We start from the raw sequence: 23563 nt of genomic DNA, 5'->3' as shown, positions 1-23563 counted from the left end.
GACAAAATCGGGGGTACCTAAAATCGGGTGTAGATTAAACCAGGTGTAGATATAATCGGAATACCACTGTATTAAAATATGAGGAAAAGTTGGTAGAATGGAAAAATTAGCAATTCAATCAATAAATTCAGTCATTCATGCCCCCTTAATATTGTATTCTGGTCTGGCATTGGTATTGCAAACTTTTCAGTTTTTAGTATGATTTCCAACAACAGGAAATATTAGGGAATATTAGCTTAAAACAACACGACGGACCCGAATTTTATCAGGTCCTGTAGTGATCAGATTTTTTCGTATTATCTTCAGAGTTGGTCCACAGACTAGAAATGATCGGATTCCGAGGCGAAACAAGCCCCGAAGTCGAATATTTTTTAGTCACATCCTAGCACGAAATGTTCACACACACACACACACACACACACACACACACACACACACACACACACACACACACACACACACACACACACACACACACACACACACACACACACACACACACACACACACACACACACACACACACACACACACACACCAAACTATTTTTTCTTATGTGTGGACCACCTCCGAGCCAGTAGCGGCTCTTTTATGTCAAGGAACATACATGTCAAGTTTGATGAAGATGCATCTTGGCCTTCCAGAGTTATAATGCTGCACATAAAACATATATCATATTAAACCCGGGTCCTCGGCGAGAGAGGCGTGAATGCTAACCACTACGCCGGGACTGACCCCTTTTATATGTTTAGACTTAGACTAGCGTCTGGTCAGGATAATGCAGGATACAATAAAAAAAGGTTGTTTTTCCTCGTTTGGTCATGCCTCTTGAAACCTTTGTCTGGGGAGCTGACCTATGCCCCAAAGCCATTTGAAACCTGTTTTCAGTCCAAGAATCCCTATGTTGAAAAAAAAATATCGAATCCATGCCGAATTCAGAAGACGTCTCTCGGTCTTGGGCTGCCGCTCTCCAGTCGTCCCTAACACCCGATGCTCTAGTATCCACGCCAACAGCGCTCATCCAACGGGTATCTTACGGTCTGCCTCGAAGTCGTCAGCCTCTGTCGGGTTCTCTGCTAAATATTGTTTTCGCTGGTCTCTCATCCGACATCCTTGTTACTTGGCCAGCGCATTGTAACCTGCCGTGCTTTAGTTGCTTCACAATATTCAAGTAAACAAATTCATCGACCACTTCGAAGGGCTACAATGCTCTCTACCAGCCACCATATACTTTGTTTTGGTATAGGTGTATATGAGATTTCGTGATGATGATGCTGCTTCTCTGCACGCCTGCCCTTCGAATAGCACGTACCAATGCAATGATGACCATCAAATTAGATAATCCGTATCCTTACTTCAAATAATCTAACGTCACAAACGAGTCCGATGTGTCACCCGTTATACTGACGCTTGATTTTAAACCATCAAGGGTAGCACGTATCAGCATAGTCAGTTTTGTTGAGAAATGACGTTCAAGCATAATTTGCAACAGTTCATTTCGTTTAACTTAATCGTACGCCGCCTTGAAGTCTATGAACAAATGGTGAGTCTGTAAGTAAAATTCCCGGAATTGAGGATTTGACGCAATGGGAACATTTGGTCCTACGTGGAGCGTCGAAAACCGTACTGGTATTCGCCAACAAAGATCTCCTGCAACGGCCTCAGTCTGAGAAACACGACGCGGGAGAGAACTTTGAATTTTGAAAATTGCTGCATTCGAGTCGATGGCCCTATTTGTAAATAGGGCATATGAAATCTTCCAACCAGTCCATAGGTCCTCCTTAGTCAATACCTTTAGTATAACCTGATGGATTGCACAATATAGCCGTTCGCTCCCCATTTTCAAAAGTTCGTCGGGAATGCCGTCCTTTCAGCTGCTTTGCCTTTTTCCAACTCTCTCGCTGCTTTTTAAACCTCGTCCAACGTTGGTGGATCCACAGCTTGTCCATCATCGTCAATCATTATCCTATTTTTGTTAACCGCTCTATCTTGTTCACCATACAACAATGCATCGAAATGTTGTTTCCAACGCCTAGTCATCTCTGATCTTTCGTTTATCCGACCCCCGGGTATCTACCATGTTTCCTGAAACCGCCACATTTTGACGTGGCGCTACATACGTTTTGCTTTTAATAAGCAGATTCACACAACAGTGGAAGTGACGCAACTGACGTGATCAAGCCAACGAAACTGAATCACGTATGTATTAATTAGGTGATATGTAATTGAGGTTATTTTTAAGAACAGTTCATTGATAATTGAAATTTACATTTAACTAAGAGTTTTCTCTTCGTCATTTTTTAGTTGAGATAGACGACAATCCAACGAAAATTACTGCTTGTGCTGTAGAAATTCCGTGTGATTCGTTCTTTTGCTGGCACACTTGCATACTAGTGATCCAGTGGTTCAACCAATGTTGGCTTCACCTATTTTGTTCGCAAACGTCATAGTTGCCACCAGGGAGCGTTTATCAGGGTCCCCTCTTTGTCGTTGCACATAACAGGAGTTGGCCCGATTCCTGATTTTGTTGATCGTATTGAAGAAGCTTCTCGTATCGTGCCTCTTAAAGCAATTCTTCGCTTCCCCAAGATCTCGATCCTAGTGCTGGCGTTTCTTACGACGGTGAAGTCTCTTTTCGGTAGCTGTAGTTAGAGTACTGAATACAGAGACTGGCCATGGTAGCTCAGTAGCTCGCGAGTACTTGTCATCATTTAACCAGCGACATACGTTTCACGTAATCGGTGAGTGTCGTTGGTTTAATAATGCGAGTTTTTGAGTGACATGGCCAGTCTCTCAATTCAGTGCTATATAGCCTCCACTGTTCGCTCAGGTTCTCTCCAAGTTGTTCACCGATCCGCTCATCAGTCTTCCGAGAGCATTCTGCACTCCTTCCGCTGAAAACCGCGAAACCGCAGAATGTTCAGTCATCCTCGTTGGCCTCAGTCTTCCTCGTTGGTTTCGATTTGAATACGTTGGACAACTGGGCACCGATCTTGCTTACTACGAGATAGTGGTCGACGTTTGGTTCCCGGAAGGATCGCACATCTGCGACATAGACCAAATGACACTTGGGTATAGCTGGTGAGACACAGTGTTTCATAAGTCAGCCGCCCGCTCGGGATCAGTCGCTAAGTATGCCGCCCCTAACCTGGGAAACAGCCGCATTTCTGGTACGGACATGGCGATTCACCGTTCAGTGGAATTACCGTCGTGAGCCGTCCCTAACCTGGAGACAGGCACTCGCGGCTGGCAAGGCTAATTTTCTTGCCAACACTCAGCGGAAGCATTTACATCTGGGTTGAAATTTTTGAAATCAATTTGTACTCTTTGAGAGAAAAGTGGAAATTTTGTTTTCGAATCGAATTAAAAAATATTAGCATTGCCGTTGGAAATTATATTTTCTTTTGGATTTCATGAAAATACTTTCATACTTTCAAAATGTGAAAATGATTTCTTTCTAAACCTAAAATTTACCACTTGCCTAATCATGTATTTCTTGGCAAACTTTGAAAGTTTTTGCTTCCTTACTTCCTCCGGAACATCAAAATTGTGCTGGGCGGTGAAGAACAGTAGCCCCGGAAGCTGCCGGAAGTCCACCTTGACGTAAGTCTCATCATCCATGATGAGACAATGAGGCTTCGTCAGCATCTGGGTGTAGAGTTTCCGAGCCCTTGACTTTCCGACAGTATTTTGCCGTTCGTCACGACTTGCAGTACCTCCCGGTTCTTGGCTCTCTGAACGAAAGACTTGGACTGGTTCAATTTTTTGACCACATCCCTGACCGAAGCATTGGAATTCGGCTTAAACGTTTTCACCACACGCTTGTAAACATCCATTCTGACCACATTTCTCCTTCCGTTCGATGCTCAAAGTTTCGGAGTAACGGTTGATCATACGACTCACCGTTGACTTCACGATTCCGAGTTGTTTTCCGATGTCTCGATGAAAGAATTGAGGATTTTCCAGGTGCGTGCGCAAAATCATTTCGCGATGTTGCTTTTCGATTGACGGCATTTTTTTCACTTTTTGAAAAACTGACAGCGATAAAAATACAGTATAAACAATACACTCTAATTCTATCCAAATTTGCAAGTGAGAATACCCAATGGGTAATTTTCTACAGCGTTTTTTCCGAGATGCAATTTGATGTGGGACACCCTTTATAAGATTAAGTAGTTTTTGAGGTATGTTTCTCATTTCTAAATACGCTCTGTTGAAAAGTTACTCTTGACGAAAAAAAATTGTGTTTCATGGAAAATGAATCCTTGCGAGGTATCCAACACATCAGCAACATTTCATTTCAATCAAAATCAAGACAAATTATTTTGCAAGCTGAGTTGGTATTGCTCTAGGTATATAATAATGAACCGTCTTTGCATCGTCTACATTTGTCTCTCGTTTGTATTTCTCGCAGAACCTTTTTGAAAATCAAAAGCTCAAGTGCGATAATAATATTTATAATAATAATCATTTTATATTAAAGATAATAAGAATGTTCAAGAACGAAAATCAGTAACAGAAGTAAAAAAAATATTCCCAACAACTTTAAAATATTTTCATTTACATCCTGAAGTTACAGTTCGTTTGTGGTAGAATAGAACCCTAAATTTGCCGTGTTAAGCTGATGGTGAACTTGCCATAACCGATCAGTAGCTAGACTGCACTGAAATTACAAAGCCATTTATAAGCACCCCATCACGTTGTTGTACTGCCACTGATTTCAATAAAATGCAATCAATTCTAGTACGGCTTTATTTTTCTTCTTTCAACATATTTTGTTCCTTTCACTTTTACTCCTTTCTATAGAATAACTTAGGAATCTCTGTGATGATTCGACATCATGCTGTCTAGCAGGGCTTCATGCTCTGCATTCGCAATACGAACCATCAACGATCATATTGTTATCGTTCCGAAACCGGCAATAAACCATGTCAAGCAGGGGAAGGAGGAAAATTACGCTTTTCGCAATCGAAGGCTTAACACCCACAACCACCCAGTAGTTGTTTGTTTGGAAGCAGGAAAGCGACACAGCATGACGTGTACGCTTGGTGGCACGGCTTCGTACTAATCAACCAACCAAAATTCAAACAATAATTTTCGCCCAAATGATTGAACTTCGTTGTTTTCGATGCACTGTACAGTGTATTTTCCCGTCTTTACAGATACGATAATCTGGATATCGACACAATTTTGGCCAGCAGCCGGTTGGTGAATAACTACGTCGACTGTTTGCTCAGCCGGAAACCGTGCCCACCGGAGGGAAAGGATTTGAAACGTAAGTAGTTGTTTGATGATGGTTTAAAATATTGGCAATTGGGGAACATTGGTTCTCTCATTTACCTAATGAACCGTTATTGTATTTTCGCTCAATCAAACTATCAAATTAACTCGATTTTGCTGCATTCCACACACTTGTTCAACTATCAAATTAATAATAGTTAGAAAATTGCTACTCAAATGATTAGTAGAATCCACATGTTTAGAGAAAAATAAATCAAAAGAAAAACACCGGTTCGGCCGGTGTGCGTTGCCGGTGTGCTGGAATGGATGCACATGACCCCTGCCTCAATTGGTTTAACATCGCCACGCGCCTTTGTCGGTTGTTGCCGCTGCAGTAGTGCGTCTATTAGTGGAACATATGAAAACATTCAAGTTTAGCCTTCGGCAACACACCATCATCGACCGGGTAGAGTACCGTGCGTTGGCACCGGGTACAAACATACATATGCTAGTTAGGGCCAGAGCTACTTACTGAATGGTACTAATTGAGCTAAGCCAAGAACAATGAAGTGTGTAAGCCCTTTTTCGGAGCTTATCTTCTCGAGTAACCACTGAAGATTAGATTTCACGAGAGTAGGTACTCGTTATGCCTATCTGTTGGAGAAGGTTAATCGAATATGTTCTGATGTGAAGTAGGTGCCCTCAATACCACCCACCAATCATCTTTGCGGCATATTGTCGGGAGGAATATTCCGTTTATAATTCCGTCCCTTCGTGCTATGGCTAGTTTATACATGAATAGTACTTGTAATATGTTTTGTTTCTAATGCTGTTCAACAAGGGATGAATTCATGAACACGGGTACCGCACAATTACGTGTGACTTACTTGTCAGGTGTCGTGTGAAAGATCAAATCGTTTAGTTTCCATTACTTGACCCATTGTTCCGCTAAACGATAGTTAATGTTTTACAACTGATAATCGCTAGAGCTTGAATTTTTTTCAGTTTAATTGTTTTTCTTTTGAAGATCGGAGCATTTGTACCCAAGGTAATGAATCTAAAACTAGATCTTCAATCTAAAATGGATTTTCTATTATTTCGAAGCTTCTACGTGATAGATTGTATGATTCACTCTAGCTAACGTTATACAAATGTGCTGACTTCGAGCATTCCACCAAATGTGAAATACGTCTCTCGCATTTGACTTAATTAAATTACAGAAGGGTGACATTGAAACTGCTGCATTCTCAGCAGTAGTTATTCAGACGGTGCAACATGTATGTACAGACAAACTAACTGCATTATTCAGTGTGCAGTTTCCCTCGATTTTACTATGCATCACGGCGCACATCTTCTTGTACCGCGTGTGCGGGTGTGAAAGATGCCAACGAATGTGAATGCCAGCTATTGCTATTGCTTCGTGTTTGCTGCTCGGAAAACTGAATGCATGCGTTGTTCCCTGGGATTTCTGTACCGCGGGGAGTGGTTCGTTGCGGCAAAACTTTCAACACGTGCAATTGGAATGCGGTGAATGGTTCGTTTGTGCAGTAATTACGTTGCAATTTGATCTTTTGTAATTCGATTTCTGCGAACTGAGTTTGGGTGGTTCACTCTGGTATATAATCCATAGGTACTCGTTGAACGATTGCAACCCGATGATTGACAAGTTACATAAAAGTTTGTACGTTTGCTAAATGAAATTGACTAAACTTTCTTCTTTTCATTTCGCGCGATATAGGAATCCTCCCGGAGGCCCTTCGTACGAAGTGCGGACGTTGTTCGGAGACGCAGAAGGAAAATGCCCTGAAAATCATCACCACACTGTACTCCAACTACCCGCAGCAGTATCAGGCCCTGCGTAACCGATGGGATCCCTCCGGAGAATATCACCGACGGTTCGAGGAATACCTGCGCGGATTGCAGTTCAATCAGATCGGTAGCAACAGTAACGGCGGTAACGCTGGTGTCAACACCAATGCCATCGATACTCCGGTAAGAAACGATTTCGATCGGGATCAGTCGCAAATCCTGCTGCAGACGTTGCTACTGTCGTCGACCTCAACAACGACGGCGCCCCCGCGCCCGAACGCGATCGCCAGCGGTTCCGAGCAACAACCCCAATTGGCACAGGCACAGATAACACAACCGGTAGCACCCGTTTCAATTACCTCTACTACCACAACAACCACTAGTACTACAACTACTACTCCTTCCCCTACCACTACAACAACTACTAGTACTACTATTACTACCTCTACCCCTTTAACTACTGAAACAACCACTAGCATAGTCAATAGTACCACTGGTTCCGGTGCCACTAGCAGTAGCAGTAGTAGTAGCAACATTAGTGGAAGCATGGAGGAATCTAGTACTGCTTCGGCGGCAACGGTTTCGACCGCTGCCAGCTCGACACCGCCACCGTCGACGACGTTACCAAATTCTACGCCTACGGATTCGGTACATAATATGACACTGAGTATCACTAAGGGAGTGTTGAGTATTGTTATGATAGTTTTAAGAGTCTAACCGGTGGGGTATTGTGCATGCTGCTTTCTAATTGATTTGGTAGCTTTTAGACGGGCGCTATGTAAACGAGCTTTTCTAACGTTAGTTTTAAGTATTAATGTAGGCATTTGTACAAATAACCTTCTTCTTCTCTGCTGGACCATATTGTAAATATTATCACTAATTATCATCTAGACCATGATTTCTAAACCGAAATAGCCATTTCAATGAACTTGATATTATTAGTAAAAGTAAAAAGTACTACAATGTCACGTTCAACAAAAAACGTAAAATCGTAAAGTGGTTAAGTATTAAATGCTCATAGTACATGGGTTTTGCATTGATTAGCAAAAATTTCACATTAGTTGATTAGAAATTTTTCTGCAATTCTATTTGCATGGGGAATAAGATCGTATTTTCATCACCAGATGCTCGGTGCAGAACTAAGTTCTTGCTGTGTTTTTATATGAAAACACAACTTCATTGCGAATAAAATTGAATCATTTAAAATATATAGCTAACTACAATTTAGTCCCCCTTTTCTGGCAAAGCTTGAATACCGTTACCCGGGAAAATCCGATTATGATTGCATGAATAAAATCAAGGAATCATAAAGTTTATAATTTACGTTGTCTTTGATCTGCAGAAAAATCGTGGTATTGTGAATATTATTCATGGCGTATTTCCATAAAAAATACACTTGAAACTTGGAATCGTGAGTCACTTTTCTTATTATTATTAGTTTCCGAGTACGGCAAAAATCTTTGTCTTTTGAAGCTTTCCACGACTCATGCAGTTTTTGATAATCTTAATTTGAGCGGAACTGTTCAACAATGGCCAGCTGTTTCACTTAGAACAGCAATTCCGTAAACCTATTGGAGGTCGCGATGCGTTTCAGTGGCCATTTTTTGTCGAAGCCAATAGGACGCTAAACAAAATCACTTGTGTGTCGAACCGATTTATTTACCATATTCTACTCGACAGCGCACATCCATCGGGTGCAAAGTCTGCCTTGATATCTACGGTCCCTTCCTGGTCCTCTGCTGAAAGTAATTTAGACTATCGGGCATTCTGGTCACGCGCCCAAACCACCACAGCCTACCACATTGTACTATCTTCAATCCGTGGTTCATGCGTCTGTGCTATCACACCATTTTCTATTTTGCCACCAAGTATTGTTCGCAGAATGTTTCGCTCAAAACCCCTAAGTAAAGCGTCAGTCTTGTGCGAATTTGATGGGACTTCAATTGGCTATGTATGCCATAGAAAGCCCGCAATTGCAATTCATCGTTTTTTTAGGCGGCTTACATTGTTGTACATGTCCCGAGCGTACTTAAGATATATAATTCCTCTACTATTTCATATTGTACCATTCACCTCTACCTTGGCAGTTGGGTTCCCACGATCCCTGACAGCAGCCATGAATAGCAGGTTAAAGAGCGCATCCCCTTGCTTCAGTCCATCTAACGGCACGAACGTGGCTGAGGTCTCACTCGCTATTCTAACGTAAGATTTAGACTTATCCAGCCACGCACGAATCAGCGTAACTAGTTTCGTCGGAAAAGCATGTTCTATCATTATCTGTCACAGCTCATTTCGTTTGACTGAATCCTACGCCGCTTTAAAGTCCACAAACGGATGACGTGTCTGCAAGTTGTACTCCCGGAACTAGTCTAGTAACTGACGCAGGGTAAACATCTGATCCATCGTGGAGCGACCTTCACGAAAACCAGCTTGGTATTCGCCGACGAAGGACTCCGCTAACGGTCTCAATCTGCAGAACAGGATATGGGAGAGCACCTCCAGAAGGCGGAATTGAGCAGTGTAATTCCTCAATAGTTTTTACACTCGAGTCGATGCCCCTTTTTAAAAATTGGGCAAATGAGGCCATCCAACCACTCCTCCGGCATTTGTTCTTCCTCCCTTCGTACAGCTGTCTTCCACCCGTCGTGCCTCCCACCTCCACAGCCCATTTATATTTTCTCCTTCTACCTGCTGTTCTGCGATTCGTTGATCAAGCTTTCTGGCATACTCCACTGCCACGTCATCTGCCGTCTACCGCTGGATGTTGAAACGTAGCGTATTTGGCGTGTTCGACAGCCTTGCACGAATCTTAGACACTACGAGATAGTGATCAAGGTCGATATCTGGTCCCCGAAAAGACCGTACGTCGATGACATTCGAAAAGTGTCGACCGTCAATCAAGATATAATCGATCTGAAAGCTAGAGTCTCCATTTGGATGCCTCCAGGTATGTTTCCGAATATTCAAACGTGGAAAGTAGGTGCTACAGATGCCCATTCCTTTGGCCGTGGCAAAATTTATTTGCCTCAGACCGTTATCATTGGTCGACAGATGAAGGCTATGTCTTCCAACGACTGGACGGAAGAATTGTCAAAATTTTATCATGTGAATTACAACAACAGAAGTAACTAGAAGATATTACCAGCTACCTACGTCATACAATAGCGTTTCGTCACTTGCCCTGCACAACAAAAAGATTTACTCCACCGCACACGAACTATTTGATATGTTTGTTACACCATTTTTGAGTTATCGTGGTAACATATGTGATTTGCTTGTTTAATACGATGAGGATAGCACTATGCACATTGGTTTGGATGAAATAATTTACAGCAATCCCATTCAAAAGAACGTTTATAAGCAAAGGGATACCGTGGAGCCCCGTTCGTTTGATCGTTTTCAATCTGAACATTTTTTAATTTGAACCCCGCTGATTTGTACGAGTCGAGCGTGACTTTTGTTTGCCCTGGCAAACGATGTTGGCAGTAGCTCAGCTAGCGTTTGAATAATGCTGTTCGCCGGCTTACCATGTGTTATGTACCAGAGCAAGCGGCAAGAATCGGCCACACCTATTTTTCATGGTCCTTCATTCTATCATCTACGTTAAATAAAATAGAGCATTTCAATTTCAGTCTGAACAAAAGAGCAAAGTTACCAGTGAGTCGTTCGCCTTTTGCTGCCAAAGAAAAATTACGCTACGTATTATTACTGTAGCATTGGTGATGGATAAATTTGTGTTGCTAAGATGCTAAGATGCAAAAGATGTTACTAAAACTCTTTCATTTGATTAAATCCATTTATTTTGACGCTTGACCGAACACATTTGCTTGGAGCTGGTATATTTGTTGACTGCTTCTTACCTTCCGAGACGGCCAACTGAACCAGCATCCAGCAGCAACAAGCGAACAGAAGCGCGAGAGGTCATCGGTTAAAATTATTTGATAAAAAGCGAATAATTAGATCAATCTAAATTAAATAGAATTAAAATCAGTGAGTGAAAATTCCTTAAATCTTCGTGAACATATGTTTCGTTTTTAAAAGAACGGTTCGACGTGATATGCTGAAAATTTAAGCCTTTTTTCCATCTTCTTGGGCAGCAACAAAACAGTTTAGATGTTCGGAAAGACACTTCTCATAGCAGTGGTGACACGGGACAACAATTTGTTCAACTCTTCGTTGTTGCGGATGGCCAGCTGCAAGTGACGATAATTCTGATCGTTTCGTTGTCGTGAGCAGCATATTTCCTGCCAATTCCAGAACTTCAGTAGCCAGATATTCCTTCATGGCAGTGAAACGAGTGCTTCCGCTCCAACACCTCGCTTGGTGAATTTGCATGTCTTCGTTGCCTTATCCGTGGGAAGCAGCAACAGCTGAAGCTCAACAATTTTCGATCGGATTCTATAGGGCGTAAATTAAATACAATCATAAGGAAGCTTAACCCATAGCTTATATCGTATATATTTCTGTCATCTGTGCTAGGGAAGCACTGACTAGGGAAGGCGCAAATATGAAAATAATTCAAATTTTCAAAATCAATTCAAAAACAACAATTTTCCAAATTCAATTTCAAAAACAAAATCAATAGTTTTCTGTATTTTCAATATTTTCAATCGATTTTCCGATCAATTGGTGTAAATATCTTGGAAATCTATTGAAAATTGACTGAATTATAAGCCGAAGCGTGAAAACGCGTTTCTACTTTGATGACGTCATTTCCATCAACCAATCACGAAGCGAGAATTCTGGTAAAACATAAGTTCATTATTTTCAATTTTTCAATAGTTCAACATCAAGAATCCACACTTTTCTTTATTTGGGTCAATTCTTAGAAGATTTTCCAATCGATTGCACAGTGGTCCAAACAGCGAAATACGTGATCGTGTGATATTGCGCCAAAACGTGAAGTTTTTCGCATATAGTTTCTTTAGGAACATTTTTTGGCATAATAAGCCCCTTCTTGTGAGAGAAATATTTGGGTGATTAATTCCCTTAAAAGTGAGATACGAAATTTATTTTCTCGTACGTTCAAGATACAGGTTTGGTCCTTTCAGCAAAGTTGTAGTAAATATTATTGCAAACAACTTTGTCAAAGACACCATACTTATATCTCTTCATGGAAATTATCTATGCAGCGTTATTCGTGGACAAACCCTTTAAAACAGTTTCTAAACCCTGACTTATTCTGGTCAAATTTTACGTGTTCATAGTGTTCTAGAAAGTTGTTTATCTTGCTAAAATCAATGTTTTTGTAGAACATTGTTATACGTGATTTTCTGAAGTTTCGGAGATTTTGAGCTTTTTTGATGAAAAATAGTACTTTTTTCAGCTTTCAGCTTTCCCAAGGTGGCAAATGGTGGCAGATCAAACAACTCGTACTTAAAAGTACAACAAAAGATGTGTTGCTTATTTTGTTTTTGGTTTGAGTAAAGTTAATTGTTAACTGCTTGTTAATTCGTGTTTTCTAATTAAATAGTTATTTAGTCATTCCGAGAAAACTCGGCCTTCTGTGACTGTTATTGAAATTCGGCCATTTGGATTTCAGCCATTCGTGATTCGATCATTTGTGTTTCGGCCATTCGGTACCAGCCCATTATGAGTGTGATCTTTTGAAAAGACACCAATCGAAGGTATTGAACAAAATAGACTTAAGTTAGTTACTTGGAAGTCTTGCTCTTATTAATTGCGGCAAATAATTTTAAGTCTACATTAATTTTCGACTCGAAAATAGGCGAAAAAATTGCTGGTAACTCAACTTGTTAGAAAGAGATTGTCAACGTAAACAAAATGGCGTTTATTGCATCCGAAGTACATTTTAATTGTTCTATAAACATGACTGAGATGGATTTTTAAAACAACTATAACTTTTGAGGATACAAACGGATACAGACAATTGACACTTGCTTTTAAAGGTTTTTTGTTGTACTTTTAAGTAGGAGTTGTTTGGTCTGCCACCATTTGCCACCTTGGGAAATATTGAGGCTCAAATTAGTACTATTTTTCATCAAAAATGCTCAAAATCTCCGAAACTGCAGGAAATCGAGTATAATAATGTTCTACAAAAACGTTGATTTTAGCAAGATAAACAACTTTCTAGAACACTATGAACACATAAAAGTTGACCAGAATAAGCCAGGGCTTAAAAACTGTTTTGAAGGGTTTGTCCACGAATAACGCTTCATAGACAATTTCCATGAAAAGATACAAGTATGGTGTCTTTAACAAAGTTGTTTGTATTGATATTTACTACAACTTTGCTGAAAGTACCAAACCTGTATCTCGAATGTGCGAGAAAATAAATTTCGTATCTCACTTTTAAGGGAACTAATCGCCCAAAGGTTTCTCTCACAAGAAGGGGCTTATTATACCAAGAAATGTTCCTAAAGACACTGTATGCCAATAACTTCACGTTTCGGCGCTATATCAAACGATCACGTATTTCGCTGTTTGGACCACTATGGATTGGTGTAAGAATATTGAAAATCGATCGGAAAACCGCTGAGCTATTAGCGCCCAAAACCTTTCATTTTTCGTGACGCTCGCATTTTTCGATTTTTTGGAATGACACCCTATCTCAAAACTTGCCGTAAGACGTAGTCCTACGTCAAAATTAAATTTGTAAATTGTAAACCAAATCGAAATGACCATTCTGAATCGCTTTACGAATTTTTGAATTTCATTTCAGGTTCAAATCCAAATCTGCCATCAAATTCAAATTCGAGTTCAAATTAAGGTCTCGATTTACTGCCCCTAAATGGAAGACAGTCACATCTGCAAAAACGTGCAACTACGAAAAATGCTGTTGAAGCCACGATAATTTTTCTTTAATATTGAATCGATTTTGGAAACAAATCGTCCAAATCGCCATAAAATCACTTGAATGTACCTAACAGAATACTTTTACAAGCAATTTGTTCACAAGTGACCTAAAATTTGTTCCAAACTTAGAAAAACTGCCGAAGTTACTGATATGCGTTTATTTGTGCTTGAATAAGCAAGAATAAACGTATAACAGTCACAGGCACAGCATGCCTTGATCCTTGCGCTGTCGGTGACTCTGCAGTATTTTCAAGACCACGTGTCGTTGTTGTTTTGATAATTCACGTGCTCGTTCAATTCAATTGTTCAAAATGTCCTTTTTGACTCAGAAGCTGGTCGCTTTCTTGTGTGTCCGGAACACTCCCAGAACGTGTCCGAGTATGACCAATGCGAACCTGAACACTATATGTGACAACAAATGAACTATTTCAAACTAGTTTTGCAATTTCGAATAAGGAGTTAGAGATGGCACATGTTGTATTTTAGTTAAATTCAGAAACTGATCCCCGTTGAGGATTCTGGAACATTCACGGAAATGTTTAGATGTGGCCAATGGCGTCTTGAACACTTTATACGACTACCAATAGTCTAGATTTGCAAATCCGTGTATTTATAGGTGTCACTTAATGGGTTTGTTGTGATTCAAGGTGCTTCTATGATCCCATATATTCCAGAACTTGTTCCCACTGTAACTTCGGAATCGTACATCTGATCCAAATTCTTCTCAATAGTGTTCTTCTAGGCCAGAAAATCTTCCGTTTGGTAGTTGCTACAGGCGAATCGGTCCAGGCATTTCCCGAACACAGATGCTTATTGATATATTTTTACTACTGTGACTGTTATGCGTTTATTTGTAATATGGGACTGACATAGTTTGATATTTTTTTCAATATCTTGGGAACAAACATAACTTTTTTGTTTGAAATATTGAAAGAACAGTTAATTTAAAGATGATTCCCAGGTTTATCTCAAAAGTGGTGAAAAGTCAGATGGGACTGTTATGCATTTATGGGCAGTTTAGGTCTGAATTCAAGCCAAATTCAAATCAAAGTATAGGTCATAATTTACGTCTTATTTTAAGTCCGAATTTAAACCCGAATTCAACTTCAGGCCCAATTCCAGATTCAAATTAAAGTTTAAGTTCAGATTTGTTTACAGGCCCGTATTCAGGTCCAAATTTAGGCCCAAATTAAAGTCCAAATTCAGGTCCAAATCCAAGTCTAAATTCAGATTCAAGCTCAAATTTATTTCAATCCTTAGCTTCGAATTTAAGTTCAAGTTCCAATCCGAATGCAAGTCCAATTTCTAGTTCAATTTTAGGTCCAAATTTAGGTTTCAGATCGGATTCAAGTCCAAACTCAGATCCGAATTCAAATCCGAAATCAACTTCACGGTCTAGTCCGTGCCCATCAGAGGGTTAAGTACAAATTCAGATTTGATTTCAGGTCCAAATTCGCGCTCCAATGTAGGTCCAGGTTTAGGTCCTTAATACGATTATATAACCTATTCAAATACCATGATTGGATGTCAAAAATTTATTAGCTGTACCTTGGTGTCAGGCATAGAGAAAAAGAACACGAATCAAGCACTTATATGGTATTATTTCAAGATTATAAATTCTATTTGTTGCATATAGCAACTACCGTTTCAATGCTGGTGCTGGTTTAACTCCACATTTAATGGATTCCATGATGATGGATTGTCATAAAATTTAGCCGTGAAAGGACTGCACGAGGTGAAGGTATGGTTTTTAATTGGATATTTAATGTATAGTTTAATAGACGGAATGTTATTATTATTAATGAACTTTTACGCAACAAGACTGATCATTATTTCTCACACTACATGCCATTGGAAAAACATCTCCCATTTCAGTCAACAATCATTGTAAAAAGCATGTTCACTGAAACATTTGTTCTTGTAGCTCCCATCAGTGGTACGGAATCCTCGGCCAGCGGTAGTATTGTCATCGCAAGAGTTATTCATTCCGAATCTGGTAACGAACCAAAATACACCCAACACACTCATGCAAACACGTCGTCCCGGCCAGTCAGTTGCTGCGAATGGCGGTCAAAATTTTCAAATGTTCCTTTTCGATTCGAGCCCGAGTTCGAATTCGTTCGTTCAATCGAATGCAGCGGAAGCATTGCCATCGGCAGCCCCGGCCAGGACAACCACCATCAGCACGAATCGACTCATCCTCAGACCGGTCGCCGCCGGTCTGGATTTCGACACGGTAGATTTGCACTATTCACATTCTAAATTCTAGATATATGCTCATATACCGCGAAAACCGTTGCTATCGGGCTTCAGATCTTCGGAATCTTTTCCATTTCGTTTCCGGTCAATCCCGTTTTCATTACTCTCTCTCTATCTATGGCATACTGGTTGTATCAAAGAAAATTAATCCGTCTGTTATCGTCCGATGCATTCTAGCTTCCATCGGTCGGATCGGTTAACAGTCGCTTCGGTGATGATGAAAGCAACAACGGTGCCGTGACGCCAACCGTTCCGGGAACGACACCAGCACCGGCACCAAGTCCAATTACTGCCCGACCGCAGCCGCAAGCGACAACGAGACCGGTGGTGAGGCAGACCACTTCTCGGGTTGTTACTCAGCGCACCACCCAGGCCCGGCCGGTGAGTATGTCCTTTCCTACACCTACATCGGACAAGTTCCTCTGGGAAGCTTAGAAGGCAAACAGTAGGGTTTTGCTTTGACGGTGTAGATCCGTCGGGAGTTGTGAACATTGCACTCGACAAACCATGGTTGGCGATTCGAATCAGCAGTTTGTCATTAATTAAAAGTGGTATTCGGTCGAATGCTGCACAGATTGATTGACTGATTGATTCGTCATGACGGTTGAGTTTTTTATAATTATTTGGGATTATATGCTCTTTGCACGGATTACTGATGAAAAAGATTGTGCAAATTGATGCAAGGAATCGAATGCTTTTAAATAATTTTGAACTTTCAATTGTATAGGACATAGTTATTTAAATCTTGTATCCAAAATCATTTACATACATCACAACACTGAGCACAACACAGTTTGCACCAACACGTTCTCTTTTCCTTTTTTTCTCTTTCGATTCCTCCCGCCTATCCCGGCTTGGCTGCTCGTGGGCAACACACACATACGCACACCTCCGTATCCTTCACAGATCGAAATCGCCCCGGCAGTAGTCCAACTCCGTCCGATCCCGATCCAGGCTCAGGTTCAAATTATAGCACGGCCACTACAACCATTGGTACCACAAACACTCGCACAACAACCACAGCAACAACCATTGCCCCAAGCGGCGGCGCCCCCCGCCGCAGTTGCTGTTGGCTTGACAACCCCGAATAATGTTATCGATCACTTTTTTATTCCACCCGGCCAGGGCGGAGGAGCGTCGGTCAACAACGTTAACAACGGAAGTCCATTCGTGGGTCTGTTCAACCAGATCGGAACCAAGCTGGCCACGACGGCCGATGCCATCGCCGGAATGCTGCGCAAGACGGTGGACGTGATTGTGACTTCCCACATTCAGGCGCACAAACGGTCGCTGAGGAGCAATTGATTTTCCGTCATGTGCCTTCCCCCCTCTGGAACACAGACACGAGACTTGAGATGCATTCGAGATGGAATGATGAAAAAGCTAAAAGTTAAAAGACGGCTGAGCTGGTGTAGTAGACTCTGAGCAAAAGTACTCAATGAAAGATAGCGATAGATGGATGGAAAGGATCTTGCCGTTTTAGGCATTATTTTGATGGCCGTGTTACGTTAACTTATATTCTGATTAGAGTATTAAGGTATTATCTGTATAGCTAAGAATTTCGATTGATAGAGAAGCTCCTCGCCGGTGGTGAAAAATGCTAGGAGATAAACAATTTTATTGCAAATGCAAATATAACAATTTGTACTTAAATTTCTTGCGGGAAAATTGAGTAACATATGAAAACTCTTGGTTAGCTTGGAGAAGGGTTTAGAAGCAGTCTGTTGGATCGGGACAAGATTCGACGCTACAGGTATGAACTTGTGTGAGAGGAAATTCGATAAGAAATTACATTGCATATATAACCAATTACACGTTGATTTAAATACAGCAGAACATTTATTTAATTCATATCCGATAAGTGAAATGTTTCCGTTCAACTCTTGGATAACTTCTTTTCGTTCAAAGTAGACTGCATGTAACTAAAAGTTAATCTGATAGTTTCTGATGGGAGAAAAGCATTATTTCTGTTATCGAGGATTAGAGCATTCTCCGGTTTGTACCGTAGCATTTACCTACTTTTCCATCAGCCAGGAAGGTAGCAACAAAAGCCTGGAGCTGTGTGATAATGCGATTTATGGATTATGCCAGGAGTAATTTTGAAGAAGATGAAATAGAAAAAAGGGTGTTGTACTTAGCTTTACAGGATTTCACGGGGATATCGTAACAAAACTCTCGTCTGTTCTCTTTTGCTACGAGTGTTGAATTTTTGTTTTTGTGACAGTAAATCAAAGTAAAATGGAAAAGCAGCTTTTTTGGTAATTGAATTACAATCGAGAAGTGCATCTTTAGTAAACAATCACTGAGAGAGGTAGTTCTACTAGTGTGCCCAAAGATAAACAGAAAGTTGAGTATCGTAGGATGGCGAATCTATTATTACTTATCACAAAAATACCCGTTGATTAGGTAGAAAACTACAGAAAACTTGGATTTCAAATTAAACTTGAAGTTGAACTAGAAATTAGAATTGGCTTGAATTCGAAATGGACATAGGATATTGAATTAGAGTTGAATTTGGACTAATTTTGGCTTAAAGCTTTATATCAAATTAAACTGGAAATTGGACTTATATTTAGAGTAATTTGTACTGGAAGTTTTACTTGTAATTAAACATGAAAATGGACTGAAAAGAGAATTGGAAGTAAACTGGATTTAAATTGACCTACAGGTTAGACTTGGAATTATATTTGAAATTAGATTTGAAAATGGAATACAAACTTTACTAAAAATTGGACTTGAAATCGGAGTTTAAATCTGATCTAAACTTTGAATTAAAATCGCACATGCAATTGGACTTGAAATTGACCGTTAAAATAGATTTAAACATGAAATTAGATTCGAAGCTGTACTAGTAGTAAGGTTTGAAAGATTTCGTCTCAGAGCGCGTACAGAGTAAACGCGAGTTTGCGAACATTCGTGTAAATATCTAGCCCTGCTTCTGAAAAGTTACACGTTTTAACTCTTTTTCTGTTCCTTTTTTCTTCTTTTCAGTCCCGTTTTTTCACCTTTCGTTCCGCTTTTTTTCGTTTCTGTGTCGTTTTCTTGGTTTTTGCTCTCACTTTTGTTCGTTTCTTATTCGTTTTTCCTCTTTTCCCTCGTATTTCTTTTATTTTGTCCCGTGTTTTCTGTTTCATTGTTTCGTTTTTCTTCGTTTCCTGTCCTATTTTTGTAATTTTCAGTCCTATTTTTCCTTTCGTTTTTCACTCATTTTTTGTAATTTTCATTCGCGTTTTTCTTGTTTCCTTTTTTTTCGTTTCCAGTTTTCGTCTGTTTCTAACTCTCGTCCTTCTCGTTTTTCGTCTGTTCCGTTTTTCTTCTTTTAGACGCCCCGTTTTTCCTACTTTTCTATCACGTTCATTATATTTTTCCTTTCCCTTTTCTGTCCAGTTTTTTGTTTGCTCTTTTATGTCCCGTTTTTGATCTTTTTCTTTGTAGTTTTACCTTTTACTTTGGTCCGTTTTTCTTTTATCATTTTTTGGCCCATTTTCATTTACAATCCCAATTTTGTCTAATCTTTCTCTTTTTATATTCTGTTTGACTTTTTTCCTGTTCTCCTCGTTTTCTTTATTGGTTCTCTCTGGCTCTATATTTTCTCTTGTTCTGTTTCCTCTTTTTCATTGCGTTTTTTTTCTATTTCTGTCTCGTTTTTCCTCTATATGTCTCATTTTCCCTTCGTTTTTTAGTTTTTCTCATTTTCTGCTTATTGTTTCCTCTTTCTCTTCTTCTCCTGTCCCGGGTTTTCGCTCTTTTCAGTCCTGATTATCCTCTTTTCTGTTCCGTTTTTCTTCTTTTCCAGTCTCGTTTTATGTTTAACTCGTTCACTCTTTTTTTTTCGTTTGTTTCATTCTTCTTCTTATAATGAGCTGCGTTTCCTCATCTTCTGTCGCGCTCTGTTTTCCGTTTTTCTGTCCGCTGTTTATTCTTTTTCTTTTTTCGCTGTCCAGTTTCTCGCCCTTTTCAGTCCTGGTTTTACTTTTTTCTGTTCCGTTTTCGGTTTTTTTTGGCCTCTTCAGGTCCGTCTTTCCTCTTTTCCAGTCTCGTTGTTTTTTGTCCCGTTAACTCTTTTTCTCTTGTGATTTTCATCTAACAAACAAGTCGTCGTATGTTCGAATCTTGGTTTTGCGATACTTGCTATTTCGAGTCAATACGATCGTTGCACTGGCCCCGTAATCGTCCTGTACTCTAACAGCCAGCGGCGAAGTCTTTCGATAAAGAAGGGTCACGTCTTAGAAAGACGTTTAAGCCCAAGACTTTGCTTTTTTCGCCTTTTTCTTCTTTTATGTCACGATCTGTTTTTCGTTTTATTCCGTTTGCCGTCCGATTTCATTTTTATCTTTTCATTCTCCTTTTTTTCCTGTTATCGTTTCTCAATTTTCTTGCTCCTATATTTTCTAATTTTCTTTTCGTCCCTTTTATCCCGTTTTCCCTTCTTTGTTCCGTTTTTCCCCTCCTGTCCAGTTTTAATTACTTTTAATTTTACTTTAATTTTATTTTAATTTTACTCGTTTTCTTTATCGTTTTTCCTTCTTTTCTCTTCCGTTCTTCCAACGAAAAAGGGCTGCGTACTCAAACGAACGTGAGCAAAGTCGCTTCGTGTTCACTCCGTACGGGCCCTTACTCTCCTACACATTTTACTTCTTTTCTGTTCCTTTTTTCTCCTTTCCAGTTCCGTTTTTCCACTTCTCGTTCTGCGTTTTTTTTCGTTTTCTTCTTCTTCTTTTCCTTTCAGTTTTTCCTCTTATTTTCTCGTTTTTCGTTTTTTATGTTCCACATTTTCTGTTTCATTGTTCCGTTTTCTTATCCCATTTTTGGTATTTTCGGTCTGTTTTTCCTGTTCTTTTTCAGTGTTTTTTTTTGTAATTTTCTTCCGCGTTTTCCCTCTTTCCCCTTACCTTTTGCATATCTTTCTTTTCTCATTTCCAATTTTCGTCTTTTTTTAACGTCTTTTCCTTTGAATACCCCGTTTTTCTTCTTTTCTGTTACGTTTATTCTGTTTTTGCCTGTTCACTTTGCTGTCCCGTTTTTGTTTGTTTTTTTTATCTTCCGTTTTTTATCCTTTCTCTATAGTTTTCCCTTTTCTTTGGTCCATTTTTCCTAGACTAATCTCATGTTTTTAGTCTTGACCTTGAAATGCGGTTCTACAATTGATGAAGGGACGGTAGGGAAAAGAAATGAATTTTTTTTCAAAGGTGCAAGTACCAACGAACCATATGCTTTGGCGGGTGTTGTTGGTTCGAATCCGGTTATAATCTCAGATTATAGCTTGGTTTGACCCATGCACCTTCCAGCATTGGACAAAAGGAAGGAGTCAAAACGACAACTTGTTATGCGTAACTACCATAACTCCCCCGCTTCCCTCCTCACTTTCCGCACTTTCCCCTCCTTCACCAAAAAAATTTCACCGTTTTTCCTGTTTTTCTCCTGTTATTTTTTGTTCAATTTATATAGCCGATATCCATTTTGTCCTATCTGTCTCTTTCTATATCCCGTTTGATTCTGTTTGATTCTGTTTTATCCGTTTTCATCGTTTCCTCCATCGACTATCTCTCGCCATTTTTCTTTTCAATTTTGGTTTCTTGTGTTAGGTTTCGATTTCCATTTTCTGTCTCGTTTTTACCTTTTTCTTTGCGTTTTTTGTTTCCTTTTTCTAAGTTCTTCTATTTGTCTTGTTTTGCTTCCTTTTCTCTCTTGTCTTTCCTTTTTCTGTTCGCTGTTTCCTCTTTCTCTTCTTTTCCTGTACCATTTTTCGCCCATTTCAGTCCTGATTTTCCTCTGTTCTGTTCCGCTTTTCGTCTTTTTTCTTCCATTTTCAGGTCCGTTTTTCCTTTTTTCCAGTCTAAGTTTTTGTTTTCTGTTCCGTTAGCTTTTTCTCTATTTTTGTTAACGTCTGTTCCGTTCTTTCTCTTATTGAGTCGTGCTTTTCTTCCTTTTCAGTCACGTTCTGTTTTCCATTTTTTTTCGCTTGTCTTCCGTTTTCTTTTGTATCATTCCATTCTCCACTTTTCCTGCTCTCAATTCTCAATTTTCGTGGTCCTTGCTTTTATCTTCTCTTTTGTCCAGTTTGCCCTTGTTTTCTTTATCGTTCTTCCTCTTCTCTTTCTTTTTTTCCTTTCTGTTATCTTTCTTCTCTCGTCTGTTCTTCCTCTTTATCTGGCCAGTCTCATTTTTATACTTATTTCTCTTTCAGTGTCCCGTTCTTCGTCGTATTGCGTCGCGATTTTACCTTCGTTTTTCGTTTTTCTCTCCAGTTTTTCTCAGTGCTCGAAAAAATTGAAGGCCCTACATGAAAGCAAATATAAAACGCATTCAGCGCATATAGTTTTACCCCTGGTAGTATTCTTTTACCTGTCAGCCCATGAACATGACTACCCAGCAAACCACAAATCGTATAATAATGTGTGAAAATCATCTTAAATATCGCTAAACATACTCGAAATCGTACATAAAGCTTAATAAAGTGCACCCTAGTTTACATTTATTCATACAAAATGACAGTAACTGATTCACATACGATTTTCGTCACAGAATTGTATAGCATCATGGAACTAAAACTAATCATGTTGAGTCGGATTTCATCGTATACAAGTACTTATGAATGTGAATTGTTTTCATATAATTTGCAGTATGTATATCGCCTCCAAAACAGTACGCAAATGCTGGTTTCGTGCATCGAATGCGATTTTTCTAGATATATATCGGTACATATATCATATTTGTTACTTTGATATACGTACGAAAATGTTTGCTGGGTACTGAATTGCTGACTGACAGATGTTACTTTTTGTCAGTTTTATACCCTTCAAAACGATATATTCATGAATTGCAGTGCTGAATGATTGCTCGACCAACCTGTCAGTAGTGATGGGAAACACGGTTCATTCGTGTGAGCGGTTCTGAACCGTTCATTTTCTGTTGCGAACCGATTCAAATCAGCCAGCGGCTCGTGGTTCACGGGTTGTTCGCTAAGTTGACAGTTCGGCAGATTACGATCCACGAACCAAACTTCGTGCCACCAGTTCGACGAACCGTGGTTCTTTTTCAAGAGCCGTTCATTTGAACGCTCTTTCTTGTGAACCGGATGCATTTTGTGCGGCTCGTGAGCGTTTGCCCATCCTTACCTTACCTGTCAGTCAATTTTCTTGCTCTTGGCTGATGTTTTAGATCTCAAAGTTTAGTTTTTCTAAACCGCCTGGTTTTTAAAATCAACCAAAACCTAGCTGAAGAAAATTAATGAAAACTTCGGAGTAATGTTTACGTTTATTGTAATTTTATTTGCCGCTGTCGGCAGCTCAAGATGAATGAATGATTCACATTTGATTTCATTCACTATTATCGAGAATGAATGAATGTAAAGAGCAACACGAACATTAACGCAAGTGATTCGCTCGAATCGTTGTTTTCAGGTTAACCTAATTAGCAATAGTGAATTCATTTCATTAGAATGAGCAGTATGTTGAGA

The 23563-nt window shown here is 39.7% G+C and overlaps 2 protein-coding genes across 4 annotated transcripts in view; one reads left to right on the top strand and one right to left on the bottom strand.

Annotated features, from left to right (window-relative positions):
• LOC128743547 (RING finger protein 121) overlaps positions 1–17299 on the bottom strand; it is a 396237-nt gene extending 378938 nt beyond the window's left edge. Inside the window, exon 1 of the mRNA XM_053840147.1 lies at positions 17290–17299. The gene's annotated coding sequence lies outside the window, so the exon portion shown is untranslated. The remainder of the gene's footprint in view (positions 1–17289) is intronic.
• Positions 1–17897, top strand: part of LOC128743546 (uncharacterized) — a 45912-nt gene extending 28015 nt beyond the window's left edge. The window contains exons 3-6 of one of the 3 annotated variants that reach the window (XM_053840146.1): positions 5142–5275; positions 6959–7212; positions 16282–16485; positions 17230–17897. In XM_053840146.1, the coding sequence (XP_053696121.1) occupies positions 5142–5275; positions 6959–7212; positions 16282–16485; positions 17230–17409 (772 nt within the window). In that variant the 3' untranslated portion in view covers positions 17410–17897. Of the gene's footprint in view, positions 1–5141; positions 5276–6958; positions 7713–16281; positions 16486–17229 lie in introns of those variants that run through there. The other 2 variants (XM_053840145.1, XM_053840144.1) reach the window with 2 other exon arrangements.
• The last annotated feature ends 5666 nt before the right edge of the window (positions 17898–23563 follow it).

Source organism: Sabethes cyaneus, chromosome 3 (assembly GCF_943734655.1).
Source record: "Sabethes cyaneus chromosome 3, idSabCyanKW18_F2, whole genome shotgun sequence".
NCBI classification, from domain to species: domain Eukaryota; kingdom Metazoa; phylum Arthropoda; class Insecta; order Diptera; family Culicidae; genus Sabethes; species Sabethes cyaneus.
Note: the sequence above shows the minus strand (reverse complement) of the source record. Positions and strands in the feature narration are given on the sequence as shown.